The following is a 25786-nucleotide window of genomic DNA, read 5'->3' on the forward strand; positions in this document are numbered from 1 at the left end:
CAACATACAAGTTTTCATATGCACTTACAGCGATTGAATATTTTTATATATATGTATATACGAAAAAATTTGTATATAATATAAGATATGGATTTGTTGTTATATCGAATAAAATATATGCATAGTTGACTATATAATCATTTATAAAGAAAATATTGCTCAAAAAATAAAACATATCTAGTTCATTTACCGTTTCGTATGCTACTATTAACGTAAAACCATCAATTTGCTCACTAATCACTATCAATAATGTGTTGATCACACACCACATAAGGGGGGGGGGGGGGGGGGGGGTAATCAAACCGGAAACCCCCCACACTGCTAGGAGGTGAATTATGAGTAGGAATGTCTTCGCTTCTGCAATGAGTCACAGAATATAGTTAGACAATAGACAAAAAACAAATCCTTAACACAATTACCGTAGAACCGTGCGTACGACAATGAAAGACTTTTTGATATAAATAATTTACCCTTTTTCTTGCTCTAAACATTACCTTTTTCATTGGATGAGAGTACTATAAACATTAACAGCACACATACACACACACAAATACATAAAAAGGTTTCTAATTTTGGTAAAATGCGCTGCCTAAATTTGCTTCATGTTTTGGAACACATTACATAGGGGCATATAAGTGAACGATTTGTGATAAAGTAATAATTTGAAATAAAATTTTAAACCCGTGTGCGAAAAAGTTCTCCAAACCAGGGCCGCACACACGAGTTAAACATTGCAAAGTTATTGGAAAAATATGTATGGAACAATGAAGCAATAGAAACAATTGCAAAAACTTCATACATATTCGTTGAAGGATGCACAAGAAGAGGCTTTTACAAATAAATAAAAGAAAAATAAGTAAATTTTTATCCGCATACAAGTATAAGCAAATACCCTGGAGGAATAGAAAGAAAGAAAGAAAGAAAGGAAAGAAAAACAAAACAAAAGAGAATGGGAAAGAAAAACGAACAAAGGACGGGCAGACATAGGAAAAAGGAAATAGAGGAAGGTGTAGCATAGAGGAGGGAGAACAATAAGCCATACATACAGCAGGGAACGCTGAAAGGGAAAGAGACACAATGCTGTTTCCTCCTGGCTTGTGTTGTGTGTCGTAAATGGCGTAGGAAAAACTTACCATTTCCTCGAGAACACGATGCAATCATTTAGCAACCAACGACAGGCTCGGACTGCTGCTGATGCTGTTGTCGTTCGTATTTCCCCTCTCTCTCTCTCTCTTTGCTTGAGCTCTTCGTCCTTGATGTAGTAAAGATACGCGCATGGTGCAAAATGGAAGAAACTTTCGTTTGTCGATGAGCGTGGGGGGGGGGGGGGGGGGGCGTGGGTAGAAGAGATGGTGTGCGTAACGCGGTGGTTAGCTGCATACCTAATTCTTATCCTGATTAGATGCATTCGATTGATTTTGAGGGCCACCACCACCTGGTCCCGGATAGCCACCACCGTACGGGTAGCCGGCATATCCCGGTTGACCACCGCCTCCACCTCCACCGCCACCGCCTCCACCACCGCCACCACCACCACCGTAGTACTGCTGGTACTGCTGACCGCCGTAGCCGCCGGGTCCTTGCTGTGGGCCTCCGCCGCCTCCGCCGCCATACTGACCGCCACCAGCTCCACCCGGTCCACCGGGCTGGTTACCACCGGTGGCCGCCGCCACTGCAGCCGCTGCCGCAACGGCCTGTGCTTGCAAGGCCTAATTAGTTTGGTTTTTGAGTTTGAAGTTCGTCATCCAAAAAAACCAACATATTGCGAGTGGGACGTAGGGGAAAGGAGAGCAATGCGGGAAGCGAAAGGATTAAGGAATACCGATGTAGATGAATCAAAAGGATGAGGAGGAAGTTTATGCAAATTGCGCAAAACAAAGTTTGAGGATTACGAACAGTAAAAGAAAGAAAGAAAAAGAAGAAAATTTAAATAAATAAAAGCTTTCCAGTAAGCGTTCTCTAACAAACAGTCATAACAATTCATTCAGACTTTCGATTTCGTCGCTTGATTAAAATATAATTAAAATAAAATGAAATATGTTTGCACATCCGATAGGCAGATACATATTTCCGCGGCCTTTCCGTGGAAACTGGGGGTCTCTTTGGGCAGATACGATACGTTGATAATAATTATTGCCAATGTTCAGTTCCACTTTTCTACGTATATATTTATCCTATAGAAGCATTTGAGATAGAGATGATGAGAATTAACGCCTTCTTTTTTAATTTCTAACCTAACGATCGGGACAGAATTGAGGACAGAAAAGCTACCTCCTAAATAAAATGGCTCTATTCACTAGCTAATTTATACAAACCATGTCTGAAATCATTACAGCAGCTTCGGATTTCAGACAGATCTGTCACATGTCTTAAACCATCTTCTGAGGACCGAAGACCGGAGCCGTTGTCGCACCAACGGGCTTTGCCTCTAAGAAGCTTTCTTTAAAAAATACTAATGTTTTTTTGTTGCGAGTGGTTTTACCACTGTTAACTGGTACCTCTGTCAACTCTTTCAAGACTTTGGCGCTGAATAACTCCATTACTTTGCGAGAAAAATAATTGCAAAAGTACCTTCGTTTGAGATTTGACCATCAACATTCAAGTAATCTTGGATGATTAGATTTGAAAGGATGTGCAATCTCGTATAGGATGAGATTACCTGTCCCTATACCTGTCTATACCTGTGATAGACCTGACCTAATACCTGACTATCGCCATCGCTAGGGGATGCAGATTACGTTTTGTACATCCTCGAAAGGTCTTGGCATTTCATTTCTGGCTTTCCTTGACTCAATTTCACTTTTTCTGCTGATTACCAAAAAAATAATCATTTGAAATACACTAATCTAACCTCAACCGACGAGGAATGATGAGGAATCGATTCGGAAGGAATGTGCAGACGAATGTGATTCAAAACAGGCGGGGAACATGAGAATAATGAGCGAAAAGTCTTACCTTGTTCGCGGCGATCTGCTTCTCGATCGCTTCCGCTTCGTCGATTTTGCCAGTCCGCCGGTAGTATTCGGCCCATTCCGCACTGTAGTCTGCCTGGCCGCCAACTTGCTGCTGTTGCTGCTGTGCCTGCTGTTGTGGCGCACCGGCTCCCGCAGCTCCCATCACTGTTTGACCTTGCACAGTTTGATTAGCTTTTTGTTTTGACATCATGTAATTTTTGTTGACATTTATGTACAACAGAACATAAAACAACAATACAATACGCAATGCGGGATAGGAAGTAGGGAAAACGGGTGGGGAAAGCACATAAACACATTTGTGCGTGAGGAGATGAGGAGAATAGGTGAAAATTAAGCCATAAAACATCGAAATAGAAAAGGAGCCAGAAAAAATATATATACCCAGGATTCCAACAAATCAAAGTAAATATAACAAAATAAGTAAATTATAGCAGTCAAGAGTAATGTCAGCCATTTTAGAAAGAGAAGAATTTGTAGAGAAAGCCATGTTAACGATATCGTTCATTCGTAAACTGTTTCTGCTGTGAGGGCTCATGTTATTAGTGATGGTCATTTTTCCCGGAGCCGGATTAATTCGTGGCATACCGGAGTTTAATCCGTATGAATCCGGAGTAATTACTCCGGATTAATACGGATTGCTTTCGTAAAATAAGTCGGAGTCATAGAAGATTCATTAATCCACTCCGAAGTACACACCACTACAAATTACTACCAATAGGATACATGTGTATGTTCTTGTGACACACAAAAGGGAGAGAGAGAGAAAGAGATTGGTGATTTGAAATTACCTGACATTGTTCCTTGGGCTGCCTGTCGTGCTTTAATCTGTTGCTCAATGATTTCCGCTTCTCTATGCATTCCCATTTGCCTACGGAAAATAGAGACATGATGAGTTTTATAGCTACTACAGCGAGTAATAGCGATCACAGGATACTTACTTGTAATACTCGACCCACTGTTGCGAGTAATCTGCCTGCGGTTGTTGCTGTTGCTGTGCTGCCGCTGCTGCAGCTGCGGCGGCGGCCGAAACAGCATTTACCTGGGCCGATTGTTGCTGCTCCCAGCCACCCTGTGACTGATATCCTCCCCAGCCACCCTGCTGGTATGCGTTCGGGCCTCCGCCACCACCACCGCCACCACCGCCGCCTCCGGCACCATTGTTCTGGTACTGATTGACCGGCACGGATGTGGAGCCAACGTACAACATGTTAATCTCCATGTTGATTTTGTCCTGAATCAACCGCTTCGCTTCGTCCACCTGATGCTGCTCGCCCTTGCAGGTGAACGTTTTCTCCGTCGTCTGGTTTTGCGACGCCTTCCGATCCATCTCGGTGTGGGCACCGGACTGCTGGTTGATCTGCTTGATGGTATCGCCACCGCGTCCGATAATTATCTGCAAACAAATACACATATACACATTCATTAGCATCGGTACTAGTGTTCTGGGCCGTGGCCGTTCGACGCAAACCCAGTTATTGCTGGAAAATTATTTTCGCTATCGCTCTTAAGCCGCTCTACTTACCCCACACTTCGATACCGGCACAGTGAAGGTGTACTCCAACCGTGTCACCTGCGGTCCATTGTAGTTGTTATAGTTATTATCCTGGTTGGAGTTTCCTCCCATGCCACCGCGTCCGTGCGGTCCACCATCCCCTCCACCGCCGCCTCCACCACCGCGGCCACCACCACCACCCTGCTGTTCGCGGCGCAGCACACTGTCGATCAGGTCCTCGATCATGCGCTTACCCTCCTCGACCTGTGCCTTCGAGCCCTGCACAATGCACCGCCGGTCGCCGGGCCCATCGCCACGGCCCTGTATAAACTGTAGCTTGCAGCCCGACTCGCCCTGTATCTTCTTGATCATCTCGCCACCTTTGCCAATCACCACACCGACGGCCGCCTTCGGTACGAACACTTCCGCCTGTTCCGCTCCGTTCATGTTCTGCCGCTGTGAGTACGCATCCTTCTCCTGGATCAGCTCGTACACTAGCTGCTTCGCCTGTTCCACCTTCTGCGGGTCGCCGGAAATGCGCAACGGCTTTTCCATCTCCTGCCCCGGCCCGTCCTGTATGATCACCATCTTGGCGCCCGTCTTTTCCTGCAGCTGCTTGATCGTTTCACCGCCCTTGCCAATGATGAGGCCCACCTTCGATCCAGGTATCATCATCTCCTGGAATGTGCCGAAACCGCCACCGCCGCCGCCGCCGCCACCACCACCACCACCACCACCGCCGCCGCGGCCTCCGCCACCACCACCACCACCACCCTGACCCGGATGGTTGCCGTTGTCCATTGGGCCGCCGTGATTTACCATCTTGCTGATCAGTTCACGTACGCGCTGGTTCGGGTCCTGCGATCCACCGCCTCCACCGGGTGCGTTCGGTGCGTTGAAGTTGTTCTGGTTGTTGCTGCTGTTGTTCTGCGACAGACGGGCGGCTAATGCTGCAGCTTGGGCGGCGGCTTGCATCGCAGCCTGACTCATGCTAGTGGGCGAGCTAGCATTATTGTAATCAGACTGTCCACCGAACTTTTTCAACTCTGGCCCAGAATCGTGATCGTCGTGCGGTCTCTTCACTGGTTGGTGCGGCTGCTGCTGCTGCTGGTGACCACCCGGGTGTATCTTAGCGGCAATCTGCAAAAAAGCGCGGGGAAATTTCCGTTAGGCAGCAATATTACCAGTTATTACTTATTCTGTTGTTATAAACGTTTCACGAAAAAAACATTAATCTCCCACATGGCTGGACGTATGGAACGATGTCACGGAAGTATTAGCCTAAGTATTTGCCTCCTTGTTCTTCTTGTATTTGACCTCTTTTATTGGTGAAATGTCGAGTTCCTGAACGGTTCTTGTCATCTTAAATGCTCCTTTCGGACAAGGATCTCATTGCCGAAGCCATTCTAGCCCTTAAACATCCTCTTTTTTAGTGACCTATTCCGCTCATAAGTACACACCATCCTGCTTTATTGCGATCTAGTAATTTAAAAAACCTTTATCGATATCTGGCATTTTATCCCTTGTCGGATCGATCGGGAAACGGATCCTTATATCCAGAATTGAGATATAAGGAAAATATTATAAGCAGAAAATTTATTATAAAAAAGAGAAAAAATTACTATGTTTCACAAAATTTCACTAACTATATCTAGTCACGAGTACGAACAGTACTGCATACTCAGTTGGTCCGTTATTTCAGTCCAGCTTGGGTCCCCAAACCAAGTGGCGGTCTCGTGCTCTGGCCGATCCGCCGTCGGGTACCGGTAAAACAGCAATTATCACCTTCCTAATGACACGACATGCCTAATCGTAGTCCCATTATCCCTATCTCTCGATCTCTTTCTCGCGTAGTAATCTGATATCTTGCTTTGCTAAAAATGATATGCTAATTTGGTGAACCATTTGCTGCTACTGAACGCACTTTACTGTCTTTACAAACACGCGCACACAACCGGAATAGACAAACGCACACACACGCACGTACGCACGCATGCAGAGAGTCTGGGCTTCTCGCCTAGTGACAGACGCATGGATTTCTAGACAAATTTTCTGATACCAACACAGCAGCAATACTACACCTAGTGGTCATGATGGACCCGGAGGATTCAGATAAAATTCAAGCGTCTGTATTATGAAAAAGGATATTCCCTCTGGATGGTATAATACAGAGATGTTGTCTGTGGTGAAACAGTTGAAAACAAAACGTTCACAAAATCATCTACAACACCATCCCATTCCCCCCAATGAAAAGGACATTGATTTGCACCGGAAACTTACATTTTTTGCTAACAAAAAGAAATAAATCCACCGGAAACTGTAGTCCGCACACGCAGCACATCAACACACACACACACCAGCGCACTGTACCACCTTTTTTTCTTTTAGCTTTTTCTCGTTTTGTGCCGGGTGGCGATTAAGAGAAGGCCGATAAAAAAAAAGGATATCCTGACTCCACCTTTCGATGTAGAAAATCAAAGCCAACTAAGGAACTAATCGTTTCTCGGTTACGATTTAAAACATTATGCAAACAGTGTTCCTTTGATAGGTGTGTGTGTGTGCGTACAGGACCCTCTTTAATATGTCCTTTTAAACCACACACAATTTGAAGGAACAGGTTCTGCTTTGCGTTCTTCTTTTTTTCCTCCTGTGGCGGCTATTTCGTACAGGAGGAGCACATTGCATTCAGTTTTCTACATTTTAAATAACTAATTTATCTTGTCGGATCCCTAAACAGCTAAACTAGCCCTCTCACACCTGCCCTATCTTGCACCAAAACCAAAAAAAGGAAAAAGAAACACGTTGGGCACGAAAACTGATACGGATGTTGGTTTGCGATTAAGAAAAACGACGGGAAAAGGAAAACATCGATTCTCTACTGCGCTAGGCGCGCGGTGCGACGAGAGTTTTTTCGCATTTTTCGGACTTTGTGAAAACACTACCACCGCGCAGCGGACACGCACAAACCTACACACACACACGCGAACAAAACCGCCGACAGCCAACAGTGAGAGAGAGAGAGAGAGAACGAGAGAGCATTCTTAAAATGTGCGTAAGAACGAATAGAGTTGGAAAATCGTTCTTTATCGATTTTCTTTTCGCTATTTCCTCCCACAGCGGTTGCTTCCCTTTTTAAATTACCTTTTTGCTCCTGTTCACACTCGAGCCCACTTTTGCTCACCGCACAAGATCGCATAAACAGACCCGCACACGCATACACACCGGAGGCGAGCAGCATACTGTGCTCACGCACACCGAGAAAACGTGACGCACGTTCAGCAGTTGTGCGAAAGGGCTTGCACCGAGCGTATGCGTATGTGTGTGTATGGTATAAAACGGCCGCCATTTTCACGGGTGCGTGTGAAACCGGGGAATTGGTTGATATGAAAAAATATGGGAATGCTGCTTAATGCAGACGCCAACATAAAAGGGATTTTATGAAAATATGTAGAAAATTTATACAGAACATACAAAAGCATATTTTTCTTGCAGGAGGAGGTGTGTAGGAAATTGTTATTCAAACATGACTGTGACACTAAATAAGGTAGCATTTTCTCTCTCTGGGTTTCCCATCAGATGTGTGTAGTTCCCACGCCCTTTCAACCCCCCCCCCCTCCCCACTCTTATTCCCTCCTCCCAACCCAATTGTTGGCGATTTACTCACTTGTTTGGCTCTCTGTAAAGCGGCTGCAAATGCTGACGATTGACTAAAATTTTGCGAGTTCTGGTTGGAATAATCACTCATTATTAAAAGAAATGAACCGATAAAGAAAAAACGCTTCGCTCCACACACACACGGCTCCAACCGGAAGTCAGCACAGCCGAATAACGCACAACCCGGGATACGATTCTTCTTTCCTTAATAAACTGCTCCGCTGTTGCTGCTGGTGGGCTTCGTTGGCGGCACACTCGTTGGTGCCGCTGGGCTGCTTAGATAGCTGGTTTCAAGGCGAAGAAGCTTCTCGAAAATGGGATCCTTTTAATATTTTTCACACGTCTTTGGCTGAACTGCACCTTCAAGCCCCCGTTACTTCACGACCTGGAGACGTTGCGCCACCACTTCTCGTTCGACGTCCAAGAGCTATCCTTCCCGTTATGTGTGTTGGCGTCGTTTTCACACACACACACACACGCACAAAAACACTATCCACGCGATGGGAGCCCTTCGTGTGTTTTTTCTCTGTGTCTTTTTGTAAGGATTGTATGTGACCGCGCCAAACGAGGCTTTTCAAGCCGTTTTCTCGTTTCCAAATAAATTCCTGCTACTTTCGGCTAACTCGCTCGATCGCTCGCTCTCTCTCTCTCTCGCTCTCTCGTCTTCCAAGACGCTGCTCTTGCTGTTTGCTGGTTTGCTGGGTCTTCAGCCTCTCGCTCTCGGTGGATAGAGGATGCAGAATTTTCCCTGCTTTTAATCTTCTGAAGAACGCACTTCAGCTACGCCTTCCAGCATACCACCGTTGAACAAAGTCTCATCATTACGGATTACACGATTCTGCAAAAATCAGAGCACACAAACAAGGGCGGCGGCGACGACGCGGAAAATCGCCAGAGTGGGCCGGCACACACACACACACACAACGTTTAATGCACTGTGTTTCGCTGAGTTTGCGTGCGCTTTTTTTCCGGATATGTGTGTGTGTGGGAAGGGTTTATTGCTTTACAGGATAAAATTATAAAACTAAAGAAAAAGGATCTATGATGCTACTAGGCACGAATGGAAAGCTTTTTCCGCACATCACACAAGCGCACACACGTCTACCTTCGCACGAGATCAAATGTCAAATCGTTAGGTGTGTGGTGGCCCCCGGTGCAGCCACGGAGAACGACTCGCAACCGAACGCCAGACAGCGACACGATTGCTACGAATTGACAGACACTGTCAGGGGAGAACGTCACGATGGCGTTTAGGAATTTTACAAGCATAAAAAAATCACTGTAAACTCATATTTTCCTTATGAATCTTCAAATACATTAAAGCCCACATATTACTGAAGTGATAAATTACCAGAAAGTAATGGTTTTAGAAGTAAAGACAATAAACTCTTGTTTTTACACAACCAAACCAAAGCCCTTATGTCAACTGAACCATCTGAATGTGATCTAAATCACCAGTTGTCACATTTAGCTGCGGAAAAGGCTTTTCAGTGTCGTAATCGGGAAGCCTTTTTTTCAATTTAATTTATTGTTTCTCGATGGCCACAGTTTAAAGTTATTGTTGCTTGTTTAAACAAATTAAAATGTAATCCGACATAATATTTGAAATTATTAAAAATAGCTTCTACAATCTATGCACAAAACACTTTTTTTGTTAGTTTTGCTAGGCATAATGAATTTCTGTGGAGATTTGACTTTCATGTTAATATATGTAAAGAACTTGCACAGAAACAATGTAAATTAATAAAAAAGCTTGAAATCCTATGCCAGATGCTACTACCTGGGTGCATGAGGATGTAATACTCTGTTGAATATCTGGCAAATCGCGATCAAACAGAAATTTAACTTAAAATTTAGATAACAAAACGTTCCAATAAAAGAACCCACCAAAACTTTCACGTATCGAGAACATCTAGAAAGTTTATTAAGAATAGTCCCCAAAAATTATACTCGACCTCCCTAATCCCATTTTGCTGTTGCTGCACTGACAATGCCGCTTCTTCGTTCTCGTTTTTTGAGCTTTTTAAGGTAGTTACATTCAAATACAAGAAGAGAAAGCCATTTGATTCTGTCGCTTCTGGCCACAAACTCCTCAACAAGCAGCATGAATTCTTCCTCATATCAGCGCTCTGAACATAACAAAACAAAAACATACATAACAAAAGTTTCATATCTCATGCATTCAAAAGAAACGAAAAAGATTAATGCATGGTACAATAGACGTAAAGGTGCAAAACTGAGGCGCGCAAGGTGTTATTTATGGCGAATTAATACATTTACGCACGTTCACGTGCTTACTGATACACGATTTAGAGCGTCCGTCCATATATACAAACATATATGGGTTTATATGTGTGTATGTTTACTCAACGGTTGTTACATTTATTACACTAATCATTTCAACGTTCCACACTGCTGCGCCCACCAACTTACACAATCCTTCTACCTTCCTTCCCTACTACCCTACCTACTACTCGCTTCTGCTGGATCTTCTTAAAAAGAGAACCGTCTGGGTGGGGTGGGAACAGAAAAAGTTGAGGAAAAAAATGTAAAAAAATCAAAATGCGCATTCATAAAACTAAACATATTATAATATGCTGTTCCCGTCTTCCTCGAATTTTGTAAGAATTTTGTCATTATCTAAAAAACCTTCGAGTCCCTTCTCTGCCTGTGTCTGCCTGTGTGAGAGAGTGTTTTTTTTTCGTCCTGAATTTAAACTGTCCCTAACAACAACACGTGTGCCTTCCTGCCTGTCTGTCACGTGTCAAAGCACGTGTGGCGCACGGCTGATTCGAATCGCCAAAAAGAGTTTTGTTCCTTTCCTTCGTATGTTCCTAACCATTATTAAAGCCTTAATAAACACTTGTGTTTTGTTTTTGTTGTTGCCGAAAACGTTTGATTTTAACTCTTACAGGACACCACACCCATCGATGCATCTTTTGCTTCCTTTTTCTGTCTATATCGTTTCCTGTGGTGCATACATCCCGTTCAAAGTGCAGAGCTACATGCTCGCTGCTACTGCCGACTATAGAAAAGGCTACCTAATTGATGTTGCGCTCTGATCTGATGTCGTCTCTCTTTTACGTCAATCCAATGCCGACCTAATCAGCATATTGTAAATGAATTAGTTTTTTTTTGTGTTTCTGTGTGTGTGTGTGTGTGCAAAATATAGAAGGGACTTAATCCTTGCGCGCACGGGAGGTTTCTCTCGATTCGACTAATTCCGTCTGCGATATCCACTAACACTGTGTCTATTACTCAAATACTCGCTAAGCTACCATTCTGCTCATTCTCTGTCCGCGTGCGCGTCCCTAATAGAGTTTTCTTTTGTGTCCCACCTTGTTTCTGTTTTTTTTTTGTTTCGCTAGATAATATTTGTATGTGTTACTCTGTGTGTTGCATTTATGTATATATATCTAAACGACGAAATATGCTGCGAACTGTATGCTCTCACTCTCTCTCTCTCTCTCTCTCTCTCTCTCTCTCTCTCTCTCTCTCTCTCTCTCTGCTCTCTCACTTGTGAATGTGCTAATCCCAACATACGTTCTGTACATACATACCAAAACATCATGCTCGTATCATGCCCACTTTCATCCTTAACATGCAATCTGCATCATATCGGTCGCTTTTATGATAACCATTTAAAGAAGAAAAAACATACGACACGTCCAGCTTAATTCTCCCACTTGGCAGACGCTTACGTCGCTATAAGCTGAAAAAATGAAAAACAGAAGAGATAAGATTGTTAAATTGTTCTCCAGTAAAGCGCACCACACGGCCCATCATCTTACAGATTTGACTGTTGCCTTAATGAAATCCTTTTTATGCGATAGATCGTGCTCCGGATACTTGGCGTACACCTTCTTGCACACGGTTTTCATTGTGATCTCTTCAAGGTTCGCTTCCTCCAGGATCTCTTTCAGGTATTCTTTGATATCATCCTCCTGTGTGATGCGTGAAGAGATGCAGATAAAAAAAAACGTTATTTAGGATCAAAATTAGGCTTTTAACAACAGACTTCTAGACAAAACATCTCTTACACTCGGTGGTGCTGCCGCATCGCTTTCCTTTTCCTGTTTTGCCTTCTTGACCAACGGTTTCTCATCCTCCGATTCGTTGTCATCCATCTCCGGTTCCTCCTCATCTTCCTGCTCCTCCTCGTCCTCCTCTTCGTCCTCTTCGCCGGACGAGCTGCGGCCACGGCCTCGCCGTGATTTCTTTGCGCTATTTACCGCTGCCGCCCGCTTCGGTTGTCCCCTTCCTGAGTGCGACGAAAACGAGATGTCAAAATTTCGGTGAATAATAGGGCTTAATATAACATAATACAAAATAAATTAAAAAATGGACGGCAAAATCGTATCTCCATGAACAAATGTATGCTTTTAACTATTTTCCTCAAGTTCCTGCTCTTTCCTAGTAGACTAATGCTTGCAGGACCAGAGTAACGGAATGAGAAATTGTTGGCTAACTTTTAGACGTCCCCATCATCATCAATCAGAGGCGGAAAGAAGTCACAAAAATTTCAATTGATCCTGGCGTCCGATATTCAAAGGATACTGCTTAATTTTAGGATTGGTGTGTTAACAATCGGCTTGTCCTCCGTCTTGACAAAATGACTGGAAAAGCTTTTTTGAGTGAGTTTTTCGATTAATTCTACTTTTCATTACTGGAGGTCTTTCTAGTGTCAACGAGCACCATAAGTTTCTCATACTGAGCGCTATTGTCTACTGTTCAGAAGTGGACGGTTTTGACTTGGGATTTTGTATAACTATACTTATCTTCTTGCACCCAAAATAATTCCAAACTACGCCATTCTTCTCTTGTAATCTTAGTTTAGAATACCTCGGAGCAGAATATCAACAGCCCTTACCTTTAGCCGGAGTTGAATTTTTAGCCTTACTGTTGGCTACAGCGGCAGACCCACGGCCTCCAGCTTTAGCAACCGCCTTCCGCTTCGGTTGCTGTTCGCTATCCTCACTATCGACCTCTTCCTCTGATTCGTCTTCCTCTTCGCTTTCGGTTTCTGCTTTCCGTTTGCGTCCGCGACCGCGAGCCGATTGCCGTGAGGCAACAGCAGCAGCACTCGGTCGTCCACGTCCACCACGTGCCGGCGTAGCCTTCTTCTTTCGTCGATCATCCTTAAACATGCAACAAATATTCAACGCTAGAGCAACCGAAATAATGATCAGATCCATGATCAAACCACAATACCTCGCTGAAATCGTCATCGCTAACGCTTTCCTCCGATTCATCATCGCTGTACGCACGCTTTCGTGCATTTCGGGCTGACGTTCGACTGCCACGGGTCGGTGCCCGGGATGATCTTCGCTTGCCCGCATCGGAGTCTGATCCGGCCGAAGGATTATACTAAGGGGGATAGAAAGGGAGCAAAATTATGACCCTGCTAAGGCACATCACTGCACCGCAATAAATACTTACATCTGATCCGCTGTCCGATCCTCGGCGGGCCCGTCGCCCGCGACCTACCTTAACGGTCTCCTCCTCTTCCTCCTCCGAGGTAGAGTAATCTACGTATAAGGAATTGTCTAGAGTAATTATCAAGCCAAAAAGTGAGAAAATAAAGGAAAACATAAAACTGGAGCTAAATAGAGTAAAACAGGAGTGGAAAATTCAAAAAATTGGTAGAAAAGCTGATCGAATTTTAACCGGGCTGGAAAACATACTAATTTTTTTATGTATATTAATAGAAATCCTTGGACTCGGATAAAAAATGGTCGTAAGGAAGCTCTTTTAAATGACGTTATAGGGCATTCCGAGAACTTTTGACGCATTCACATATATTTTTGTTCTCATCCTTAGGTTTTTGGAGCGTGCCAGATATTTTAGTTCCTGTCCCACAATTTTTTGACACATTCCCATATATCTTTGGTTTCTCCTACTGATATTGGACCAATTTTGTTTGGCACCATATTAAAAAAAGTGTAGTCAAACGAAATAATTAATCAAATCTAAGGCAAAATAATAAATAATAAATTAATTTATAAGTTAAGAATGAAATCTGCGATTTTACATTTGAAAAATAAAGAAAAGATTTTTTAAACTCTGCAAAAGCATGAAAACTGTACATGAAAACTAATACCTTGGTAACCACGGCCGGCGGTTGATCGCTTCGGACGCCCGCTAGTTGATTTGGCCGAATCCCTGCCACGGGCCGGTGCCGCACCACGCTTCGTCGGTGTTTTCTTCTTTGGTGCCTCCTCTTCCTCCTCCTCCTCTTCTTCGCTCACATCTTCCTCCTCCTTCTCTTCCTCCTCGTCTTCCTCTTCCTCACCCATCTCTTCCGGCAGCTCCTCATCACCGTCCGGTTTCTGCAGAAAGGTACAAATCCGTTCCGCCAGCTCCTCCTTGCTGCCCTTTTTATCGAGCGCTAGAATTTCCGCTACCTGTGCTAACTTTTTCACCTCCAGCTTGCCGGTGGCCGTGACGCGGCTTCGGTACGCGGCAGAACTCGGCTTAAAATCGAACCCACCGAACTTGCGCAAATTGCGACGTAATACCATCGTCTTGGCCGGCTCATCGTACAGCACTGTGTGAAGCAACTGCAAATCTTCCACCTTAGCCTTGGTGATGTTCGCATCGATTAGCGCAATCGAACCGAGCCGTTTGCCGGACGGTTGGTAAGCATCGTCCGCATCGTGCTCGTCCTCCTTTTTGGCGCCATTTCGGTTCTTGCTTTTGGCTTCCGATTCGACCGGTGCCTTTGGTTTGTCCGCACTTCCATTATCCCGACCGGTCGCATTATCCGCTTTACTATTGACCCCGTCCGTCGTTGAATTGCCCTCGGCTTTGGATTCATCGTCGGCTGCTGGAGGGGGGCGGAGAAAAAAAATAAAAACCGCAATCAGTCGCTAATAACCCAACGCGTTTGTCTCCAACCTGCAACTACTTACCGGTTTTCTCGTCGCTCTTCTTGGATTGATTTTTTGTTTCAACCGCGTCGGTCGATTCTGGCTTCTTATCAGCACCGGTTCCAGTGCTATCGGTTTTACCAGCACCACCATCTTCAGGTGCTTTCACCGACTTTACGCTTGCCTTGTCGTCCTCGCGATCTTCTGCCTAATCTCCATCCGCAGCGATATGGGGAGAATGGGTACGGCACATAAAATAAAAGAAGAAACGAAAATGCATTTTATGAAACAGAGCTAAATATCACAACTGCTTTCACCAAGAAATACACGTCACCAAGGAAAATCCCCCCCCCCCCCCCCCCCTTTATCATTACTAGGAACATAAACACAGATCGGGCAACACACTTGTTCCAATGTAGTCGGTTACTTAATCGTACACAGCACCGAGTGCCATGACTACACCTGGAAAAATTTGCTATCGATAGTAGCGATTGAAATAGCAATACGGTCGGGCCGTCCCTCATGAATTAAAAAAAAAAGTAGCGATTGACATACATTTTCAAAAACCCCCCGTCATACACAAACCAGCACCAGGACGTGCTGGTGTACTCGACGGGCAGCGTAAAATGTGACACGGGAACACTTTTCTTCCCGCCCGTTTTGCTCCATTTTCGTCGCAACCATTTTCTCCAGATGGAAAACAACGGTTCCGGCTATTTTACGGCCTCTAATAGCGCGCGCCGTGTGTGCGTGTATGGCGGATGGTGGATGCACACACAACACACGCTAATAAATAGTTGCCCTCTCTTCTCCGCTTTCACCCGCCCCCCTCTACTACCACCTTTCCTTCTTCTACTCGCTCGATCGCTCGCTACTCGCTCCTCTACTTCCTCGTCACAAACGCGGCAAAGCAGCGAAAAGACACTGCGAGAAAACAAACACAACGCCATTAGAGGTGCGAGCGAGAGGCAACGAGCGCGCCAACGAGAGAAAGAGAGAGAGTTTGGATGCGTTGGGAGCGGCGGAAAAGTTGTACACGAACGATCGGAAAACCACCAAAACTATGATGCACTTTAATTTCGCTGCCCCGGCACGAATTGACCCGAAAAAGACTTTCCCCGATAGCACTGATCGTCAACTAGCGTTTGCTGTACGGTTCGGTGATTGATCCGCGCGATAACACGTACCATTTTCGATAATTTCTTCTCCTCATCGGCGGCGTTTGCCGACATGTTTTAGCAAAACTCAAGGTAAATAAAATACGGGTCGGTGCGAGGTCGGGTTTTTTTGCCTCGCGTCGGACATGTTGGCTTGGTCGCTTGACAGTTGGCGAATTTGTAAACAAACGGTCGATGACGATCGAAAAACAGTGAAATTCGGAAAAAGTTCCGAAACGGATAAAAACTACTCTCAACTTGTGTAAGTTACTTTTTCAATGAGGTATTTAGGTTTAATTTTTTTTTGCGAATTTTTCTACTGTCATTCTCAGGCTTCTTGGAATTTTAGAAACAATTTTGTTATTCGAAAATAAACCGTCAACTTTGTGTAAAAATTCGTACATAGAGCTGTCAGCGCGGATGTTTGTGTGCACGCTTTCGGCGCGCGAAAGTTCAGGAAAGTCCTTGTGTTGTGTTGTTTTGCGTTAATGTTTGCTTTTGTAACTTACGACAAGATTTAGCATCACCAGCATCATGGGAATTAAAGGACTTTCACAACTGATTGCCGATATCGCACCGTTTGCGGTGAAAGAGGGAGAAATAAAGCATTTTTTTGGTAAGCTCCGTCAAGCTTTTCAGGTGTCTCTCTCTCGTTGGCCTTGGTTCACTATTGAGCACGTCAATTGTGACATGGTCCGGTCCTCAATAATGCTCCAGGATACTCGATCCCTGGCAGGAGCTTCCCATCTATGTAGGTCCCCAATCTGCGATAGGTCCCGTCGCTTCACCTAATCCATCCAACGAACTCATTGTGCTCCCAGACGTCTCGTGCCGAACTGGGGATCTTCATAACATGCCCCAGCCATCGCTGAGCTCAATAAGCTCGTGGTTATTCTTTCTCCTCCACAAGCCAAGCTCGAACACACAGCCAAGATCGTTTGCATCCTCCACTCGGATGGGCACAAGACTCGTTCTCGAAATCTTCTGGATCTCAGAAGATGGTGAAGGCCGTAGTGTAAGCAAAATTCCCTCCACTTTCCAAAGCGATTTTGAAGAGTAGACAGGAGTGTCCGTCCCCTTACCTCAGATCTATATGCACCCCGCTCATTATGGCCTTCAACAGCCTTCAATTAACTTCCCAGTTGATCCTGGGATTGATCCTTTGCTGTCGCTCTTTGTGTAAACTGTGTGAATGATGACCTGCTTCCACGTCTCCAATAATTCTTCCTGATCTCAGATTCTCATGATCAGCTGGTACATTTCGACGTTGGCTGACAGCAGACTGGTTGCTCTAAAGCTGCTTGATGGCGCTGGCTATCTCATCCAGAGATGGTGGAGGCAAATCGTCCACTGTACTATTGCTGTTACTGATGTTGTACATGTGCGTCTTGGGTGTACATCTTTCAAGAATTTGTTTGCTGTTTTTTTTCTTGCAGGACGAAAAGTGGCCATCGATGCATCCATGTGTCTGTACCAATTTCTGATTGCTGTCCGTGCTGAGGGTGCCCAGCTTACGTCGGTGGACGGTGAAACGACCTCCCATCTTATGGGTACGTTTTACCGCACGATCCGGCTGCTAGAGAACGGCATCAAGCCGGTGTACGTCTTCGACGGTAAACCACCGGATCTCAAGTCTGGCGAGTTGAGCAAGCGTGCCGAGCGAAGGGAAGAAGCGCAGAAAGCGCTGGACAAAGCGACAGAAGCTGGCGCCGTGGAGGACATTGAGAAGTTTAACCGTCGACTGGTGAAGGTAACGAAACAGCATGCAAACGAAGCGAAAGAATTGCTACGGTTGATGGGCGTTCCGTACGTGGAAGCACCTTGCGAAGCGGAAGCACAATGTGCCGCACTGGTTCGCGCTGGAAAGGTGTTTGCGACGGCCACCGAAGATATGGATGCACTTACGTTCGGCTCATCCATCCTACTGCGCCATCTAACGTTTAGTGAAGCGCGCAAAATGCCGGTGCAGGAGTTTAACTACGAAAAGGTGCTGAAAGGGTTCGAACTATCGCAGGACGAGTTTATCGATCTGTGCATACTGCTCGGATGCGATTATTGTGAAACTATCCGGGGTATCGGTCCGAAGAAAGCGATCGAATTGATCAATAAGCATCGTTCGATCGAAAAGATCCTGGAACACATTGACAAGTCGAAGTACATCGTACCGGAAGACTGGAACTATGAGCAGGCAAGAAGGCTGTTTAAGGACCCGGAAGTACAGGATGCGGATACCGTCGAGCTGAAGTGGTCCGAACCGGATGAGGAAGGTTTGGTGAAGTACATGTGCGGTGATCGTCAGTTCAACGAGGATCGTATAAGGGCGGGTGCGAAAAAAATTATGAAAACAAAAAACACCGCAACGCAGGGCCGGTTAGATTCGTTCTTCAAAGTGCTACCATCGACCGGTACGCCCAAGCGAAAGGTGGACGAGAAAAAGCCACTTACCGGGTCCGCGGCAAAGAAAGCGAAAACTGGCGGAAGTGGTGCAGGCCGGGGTAGGAAACCAAAGTAATGTGCCGGGGGAAGATCTTGCCTGTTTCACAAGGTTCACGCGGTTGATTGCTATTTAAAATTATCATTAAAGTATAACGGATTTCTTTCTGTAAGGTGTGTACGATTAATTGTATATTTCCTCATTTAGTTTTTTTACGATTTCCATAATAAAATCCAAACATTCTTACCTAAACTCAAGCGATCAATTTATTCCGCTCAGCACATGTACTGCTTGGCAAGTGATCGTAGAAAGCGATTTTTTCGAACGGCAGCCGCCTCACGCTTAATTTCCTCGTTGTTGTTTGCGTTCAGTTCCAGCTGACCGATAAAAGCGACCTGAAAATCAGTCCATTAATAATCAATTAATCAATTCCATTTAAAATTTTGACAGGACCATGCGAAAAAAAATCGCTCCAGTCCGGTAGGGTCGTTTTGATCCGCCCATCACTAGTTAAAACTAAGACTACTTTGATCAATATAGCAACTCTTACCGCTTGCAATCGCCGCTTGTGTTCGCCCTTCTTGTGATGCCAATTCACAATATACTCCAGCAGTGTCGAGTCCCAGATGCAGCTGTAGTACGAATCCATCGCATCCGAATAGCTGGCCGACTTTTCGCTGATGCTTTTAAACGCCAATCCGTAGTCGGTTTCATCGAAGAACTGGCAAAGGACCGCGGCCTGCACGAAGCAACCAAGGTTCGTACTGCACTTCACCATTCGCCGGATGAGAAAATCGTCAAATAGTGGCCTCTGCAGATGAACGGTACAGTACTCGGTGCCAGAAATTAAAGCCGTCACGTAGTAGCGCATGGCAGCCTCGAAATTGTTCGCCACGAACTCTACGTCGCCCTTCAGCTTTAGCCAGGGAATGTTGTTCGGGTAGTAGCGAAGTGCTTGGTTAAGTACCAGGTTAAGCGCTTCCGTGACCAGCTTGATGTTGTAAATGGAAGCACTGCGAAAGAAAAACGGGAAAACATATTAGAAAAGCTCCTATGGAAGTGAAATGATCCACCTACTTATTCACATTAGATGGCCACAGGAACATGTATTCGGCATTTATTTCGGCATTCGGTTCATCGCGCAGAATATTGTGCAGTCTCGCAAGCAATGACAGCAGAATCGAAATGACAAGTGGTTCCCTGAGCTTCCCGATCAGCAGTACCAGCGGACTGTCGGGGGGTAGTTGCCGCTGCCGCGAACCGGACGGATTGAGGAACATCGGCAGTAACATTTCCCACGCTTCACGGTTCGTTTTCTTCGTTCCTTTAAATTTTTCAATGTCTAGAAAAGCTTGCGTGATGGCCGAGCACAGTTCCACGCCGGGGAAACGTTTATCCGGCGCAATTAGCAATGCAGACCATTCGTTCAAGTTTAGTAACAGGGCGGCACAGTGTTCGAGTACCTTTGCGTGCGGCATTAGATCGTTGCTGGCAGCGGTACCGATGGCAGAATTCAAACACTGCTTACAGTTACGAACAAGCTGCACCTGATCGACCGGTTTTCTGGGCCACTCATCCAGCACTTGTTGAATCTGTACGAGTAATCCTTCCCAAGAGACCATTTTGCCAAGCTTAGCCACGAGTGGATTGCCCACCAGTTCTGGTCGTTGGGTTTCGTTTTTTAGCACCGTGAGCAGTGTGATGGCAGTGGCATAGTCTTTGCGAGCCGTCAGTTCCTTAGCCTTGCCGATGAGAATGCACGCAAAGTCTTGAAGAAAGCCACGCTGCAGAGGTATCAGAATTTGCTCCAACGGGTAAGGAATTGTCCAGCTGGGGTTGATTGTGAACAGTGGTTTCGATGGGTTGGTGCCCGCAATTTTCACCAACAGCTTGCGGACTGCATTTGCCGAGGTGCAGGAGATGAGTTGTCGTTCGAGCTGACCAACTTCCAGTCTGGGATCTTGTTTTGAATTAGAAAGAGTAGCAGAATTGAAAATCCATTTGTCCTTTACGCACGAAAGGGAAATAGGAGATGATGGAGAAAAGGGAGGATGCGTGAAGATTCTTTTCCCAAGACCATTAAAGACGAATATCTGAAGAAAATGCTGGAAGAAAACATTTATGTTTCGGGTACCACATGAAAAAGAACTGCGATGACGAAATCTGCTCTAGAAGGTGTCATGCGACGTGTTAAGGTGTCGAGGACTGGGTATTATTTGCACCCGATCTCTTCAATTCCTAGATGTACGCGAATGACATCGATATCACTGAACAGACATATAAAAGGCGGATGGATGCGACACACGATGAGGATTCTGAAGGCGAACGTGATATAAAAGAGCACAGCGAGCTCGTTGTATCAGGAGGGGACAGAGCTTGGCGAACATCGGATGAAGCTTGGGGAAATGCAGCCCTGTACCTAGTTTCCTGGGAACTGGAAAGATTTGCTCGATAGAGCAGTCCAAATACTAAAAGGAGGCAAAATGGAATCTGGGGAAGTATACCGGAGAGCCCTGATTTTAAGCAAAGTGTGAAGAATGGAATATGGTCGCCAGGGTGGATAAAATTAGCAAAGTTACAAGAGGAAGAGCAAATGGTTGTGTGCCATCAACATCATGGAGAGAGATGCGTTTCAAGACGTCACATCATGTCACGTCACAGACGTCACTGGCGGGAAGGACTCCAGAATAGATTAATTCATTGATGACGATTCGTCTAGAAAAGATAATATGTACCATTTTGCTGGACCAGAGCATTTCTGGTGCATCAGAACAAACCAAAGACAATTGTCGGCGGACGAATAAACTCTTTCCTCTATTCTACCTCTAGAGATGAAAGAGTCCTGTAAGACTCAAGGTCTTTATAATCTATAAACAACAACAACTTGATGTAGAACCTGAAGTATTTTAGGAAGAAACTCTGCAACAAAGGGCAGCATAACTTAAATTTGCATAGCGGACAAAAACCTTCCAGCCCATATACAATGTCTTCAATTAGCCAGGAAGACATCCTAGGTGCTCACAAAATTCATTCTATGTTCTAACATACCAAAACGAAATTAAAAACCAGTAAAAATAATGCGGGACAAGAACAAAAATACATGGGAATGTGTAAAAAAATCCTCGCAATGAGGAAAAAATAATCGGGCACGCACCGGACAAGAACAAACATCTATGGGTAATCGCCAAAAAACCATAGGAAACTATAAAAAATTGTTGGGTTAAGGGTGTAAGGGGTTTTGCAATACAAGTTTGGCTCAATAGTGGCCTAAAAGATCGATTTTGTCCATGAGGAGGAGGTAGTTTAGAAAGCCAAAAATTACAGACCAACATTTCCTGAGTTCTTTAGACTAAATTATAAGAATAAGTGAGGAGACGGAGCAATGGTCGTTAAAGTATCTGCCATAAATCTGGAAGAGGTTTTAAAAGAGTTCTGTAGCACTCAAGAAGAACACTTCTTCTTCTTCTTCTTGATTCAACGACCTTCTAAATCACGCCGGCCATCTGATGGCTTACTAGACTCATCGATACCACGTGTTCTACTATTACCGGAAGAACACAAATGCAGTTTAATTGCTAAATTTATGGTACATACTCTTCGTCTCCGGTATCACCCAATCGCTCTGCAAAGCAATACCACTCAGCTGCGTTTCCACCTGGGTACGTTGTGCTCGAAAGTCTTTCAACTCCTGCCACGATACCACCTTCGAGTACGTCTGCACAAAAGCGTCTAAGGCCGGTCCTAGCAGCTCACCATCGTACAATGTAATGATTCTGTAAAAGTACTTTTTCAATAGTTCCCGTTCCTCGATGGAAAATTGTTCGTATTGTTCGTTCGCGTACTGAAACAGCGACTCGATCAGTTTTCGCTGCTGATTTTTGTACTTCTGCAGTGCAACGTTACAGCTCAGAATATTATCCCCGTCCATGGCGTACCGGATGATGTTCAACGCTACAACCGCCAGCTCCAGCTCTTTTTGCTCGATCGGATTACCATCGGTACTGCCGATCGCGTTGTAACCTTCAATGTTTAGTTCGAGCAGTTTGCGCTGTGTCATTGGGATTTCCTTCCGAACATTATCTTCCTTTAGAATTATTACGATGTCGGAGTAATGGTTCAGAATGGATTCGTGCAATCGCTGCAGCAGTCCATTCGGTTGTCCGGTGACTCCGCACGCTAGCAGATAGCCTTGCAGAACATCCGCATTGACCGTGCAATAGGCCGGTGGGAGTCCGGTCCGTCCAATCTCTTCCATTTGCCACTGGGCATAGTTTTCCTTGCAGAGAAGTACATTGTGGCGTGCCAGTTCGTACTTTTGCACGTAAAGATAGTACTGGCACAGATCGAAATGAATCTGAGCTCTCAGTTCGCAGGGTTTAATAGCGATGGCAGAATCGAATCGTTGCTGGGTGTTGTCGTTGTTGGAATCGAGCGGAACGAACGAATCGTAAGTCAGTACACGAAATGCTTGCGGGTCCAATAACACCTGATTTAAATAATCAATGCTATGCTGCGTAATGGGTTCCAAGGCAGCAATGGAAGATTCGTCGCGTAATACAAATGTTGTCAAATCCGTCACGGTGGGACTAGAAAGGTAAAAGAAACAGCTTGGTACACATTCCTTCATTCGAACCACACAGAGAATTCGCTTTACACTTACCCATGATTGGAGTTTGATTTAAAGTTCTTAATAACTGCTGCACGGAGCACCTGGGCTCGCAACACCCACCGATGGTAAAGCGTAAGCGCAAAGTTGAACGAATGCTTTGAACCGTCCGTACCGACAAGTGTCGGATCCTGTAACAGCGATGACGGAAGTAACACCATTTTACCGGCCGTAATACTACACAAATCCGCCAACAGTTGAATCTGCAGTGGCACCGACACCGAGCGTTCCAGTTTGTCTAGATCCCACCTCATGTAGGCCGCCACCTTCAGGGCAAGCACCTTTAGAGCGAGCTGTTTCTTGTTGTACTTCAACCCTTCCGCTTTGTGCGACCCATCCGTATCCGGCGGTGCCAACTCGGTGGTTTGACTTTGCCCTTCCGGTGCTTTTGAGAGAAACTGTGTGATAAGATCGGTGGGTGATGGATCTGGAGTGGAGAAAACGATTAGTCTCGTTTCGTTTTTGGAGCGGCATCCCGTTTGTAACCAACGTACCGGGATTTGTTTTGCCGAGATGCTTGGTTAAAAGCGAAGGTTTCAGCAGAAATTCGAACCAAAGAATAGTCTCTTCGGAAAGAGGGACAGTTCGTGGCTTCAATAGGTCCATTTTTATAACTATTCACACTTTTATCACTGTATTTCTATCGGATATTTAATCAAAAAGGAAGCAACGTAAACAAAACACCGGCACAGCTTGTTTCCATACCAAACATAAACTGTCACTAGGAGTAGGTGACAGAACAGTGTGATTAGGCAAATCCGTCCAAATCAATTTTTATTCTTTGGTTTTTTAAAAGCTCTTTCTATTATGGCCAATTTCATACCAATTTGTTATCAGTTTTACTTGCTGAAAAATAGTACATAGCTCACAAAAAATAAAATTCGCCATGTGAATGAAAAATATTGTAAAAAAGTTTTGATACGATTGTCATGATAACTGACCACTGTGCTCAAGGTTCCATTGATATTAAGGTCCCTTTACATGGCAATATACTAAGAACAAGGAATTGGTAGATTATTCGTGCAACATTTGAAACAAAATAATTCGTTGTAAAGCGAATAAAATTGATGTTTGAAGATGAAAAAATATAAAAAGATGGGTAAAAAAGTGTTTTGGAAGGAATATTGATCCTAATCTTACAAAGTTATGCTTTGAAAACAAGCGCCTGTAGGTAGGCAATTTGTCAACATCTTCGACGCGACAGGACCGGGGTTCAAATATCATCCAAAACGTTTCCCTGTAACGGTAAATGACTATCCAAGTATGTGCTATCAGCAAGTCTAGTAAGTCAATTAATAACCGGCGTAACTTAGAAGGTCGTTTATCCAAGACTTGAGCTGCATATGGCTTAATAGGTTGTTGAATGTTATTAAAAAAGCAACAAAATTAGGTCGCAGTTCTCCTTAGAACATCTTAGATGTTCGCAAATCCAGTATGTTTTAATTTAAGATTCACGCTACTTTTGAATAACTTCAATCCCTTTCAATATTGTTTCACACGGCACAAGAAATCAGTTTTAGTAGTTTATTTATTTAATTCGATTTATTTTACAAAGCCTTTTGTGTACTTACACAACATACATTAGACATTAGATTTATATTAAGAACCTTATCATGACTATGATACAAATGTTACGGATTAGGATTGAAACGTGTTAATGATTGTCGCAGTGTAACATTAAAACCATCCACATGTTAGCTCTTTCCCTCTCTTTCCTATTGTCCATCAGCTGACCTATCAGATAAAAAGAAAGTAAAAGCGGCATGGATCACTAATTCACAATACACTACTTCTCACTCGGTGAGTTTAACGCGCAAATGCGCCACAACGCTTTCGGAACCGAAACATATAAAAAAGCAACGAAACCTTTAACTTAATCCTTTTGCTAGCGTATCAAATTCTAATCCTTATACGAGAGTGATTAAATGACGATTTTTACTTTGGCATTTCTAATCCTGTTCAGGCGCACTAAACTCGTTTAGGTGAAGGCGAATGCTTAACACCTACGCTTGCTAGCTGTCTCTTGCATGAAATGTACAAACAAGCTATTGTTACAATATACAAGCCGTAATAATAGGTGCTGGTCATCTTACAATAAACGTTACAATAAACACAATGATCAAAGACAGATTTTCGTTGACTTAAATCGTTCAATGTCAGACGCTGGTTAGCAGTTATAGTAAAATATGACTTTCTTCGCTAAATCCCACGTTTTGGTGGGAATTTCTTGCTAAACGGACAATGAATCGAGCGATACATCTTGTTGGTTGCGAACCAGAAGCAGAATAGCGTAAGGATCAATAATAACTAACGATCCAATAATAGGCATCTTACACAATAGGCAGTAGGTAGTGGCTAGTAAATAAATTAGAGAAAATTATGGTAGTCGAGCTTATGGGAAACTACATTCATGCTGCTGTAGAATGTGCAAAAGCGAGGGAATGGAAAGGTGCCGTATGGCGCGTGATTTATACCCGTTCTCGCTTTCGGGACCTAATGCTCTGTTAGGAAAGAATCGAATCGTCCAATAAGCGCGCGC

The 25786-nt window shown here is 44.5% G+C and overlaps 5 protein-coding genes and 1 long non-coding RNA gene across 7 annotated transcripts in view; 2 read left to right on the forward strand and 4 right to left on the reverse strand.

Moving 5' to 3' along the window:
- The window catches only part of LOC126568615 (uncharacterized), a 383782-nt gene that overhangs the window by 38558 nt on the left and 319438 nt on the right, over nt 1-25786 (forward strand). The window lies entirely within an intron of this gene.
- On the reverse strand, nt 1383-8280 carry LOC126567922 (far upstream element-binding protein 1). The gene is made up of 6 exons (XM_050224288.1): nt 8132-8280; nt 4498-5607; nt 3914-4368; nt 3764-3843; nt 2956-3146; nt 1383-1709 (listed from the first exon to the last, which is right to left on the reverse strand). Exons 1-6 carry the CDS (start codon nt 8210-8212, stop codon nt 1383-1385), a joined length of 2244 nt encoding a protein of 747 aa, XP_050080245.1. The 5' UTR covers nt 8213-8280.
- Nucleotides 11496-11649, reverse strand: LOC126568734 (uncharacterized). Of its 2 annotated transcripts, none has more exons than XR_007607767.1 (2): nt 11639-11649; nt 11496-11596 (listed from the first exon to the last, which is right to left on the reverse strand). It is a non-coding gene; the product is annotated as an uncharacterized LOC126568734 (long non-coding RNA). The 2 variants fall into 2 exon arrangements; XR_007607766.1 differs by having other exon boundaries at nt 11496-11602.
- LOC126567513 (protein DEK) lies at nt 11904-16310 on the reverse strand. The gene is made up of 8 exons (XM_050223731.1): nt 16178-16310; nt 15033-15198; nt 14222-14947; nt 13561-13667; nt 13333-13488; nt 12992-13259; nt 12162-12382; nt 11904-12065 (listed from the first exon to the last, which is right to left on the reverse strand). The coding sequence occupies exons 1-8, from the start codon at nt 16220-16222 to the stop codon at nt 11904-11906; spliced, it is 1851 nt and encodes a 616-aa protein (XP_050079688.1). The 5' UTR covers nt 16223-16310.
- Nucleotides 16675-18664, forward strand: LOC126568279 (flap endonuclease 1). Its single transcript, XM_050224726.1, has 2 exons — nt 16675-16763; nt 17584-18664. Exons 1-2 carry the CDS (start codon nt 16682-16684, stop codon nt 18657-18659), a joined length of 1158 nt encoding a protein of 385 aa, XP_050080683.1. The 5' UTR covers nt 16675-16681; the 3' UTR covers nt 18660-18664.
- On the reverse strand, nt 18835-23856 carry LOC126567910 (integrator complex subunit 8). Its single transcript, XM_050224270.1, has 6 exons — nt 23742-23856; nt 23242-23674; nt 22176-23167; nt 19659-20541; nt 19132-19594; nt 18835-18976 (listed from the first exon to the last, which is right to left on the reverse strand). The coding sequence occupies exons 1-6, from the start codon at nt 23851-23853 to the stop codon at nt 18857-18859; spliced, it is 3003 nt and encodes a 1000-aa protein (XP_050080227.1). The 5' UTR covers nt 23854-23856; the 3' UTR covers nt 18835-18856.

Source organism: Anopheles maculipalpis, chromosome 2RL, assembly GCF_943734695.1.
Source record: "Anopheles maculipalpis chromosome 2RL, idAnoMacuDA_375_x, whole genome shotgun sequence".
NCBI lineage: Eukaryota > Metazoa > Arthropoda > Insecta > Diptera > Culicidae > Anopheles > Anopheles maculipalpis.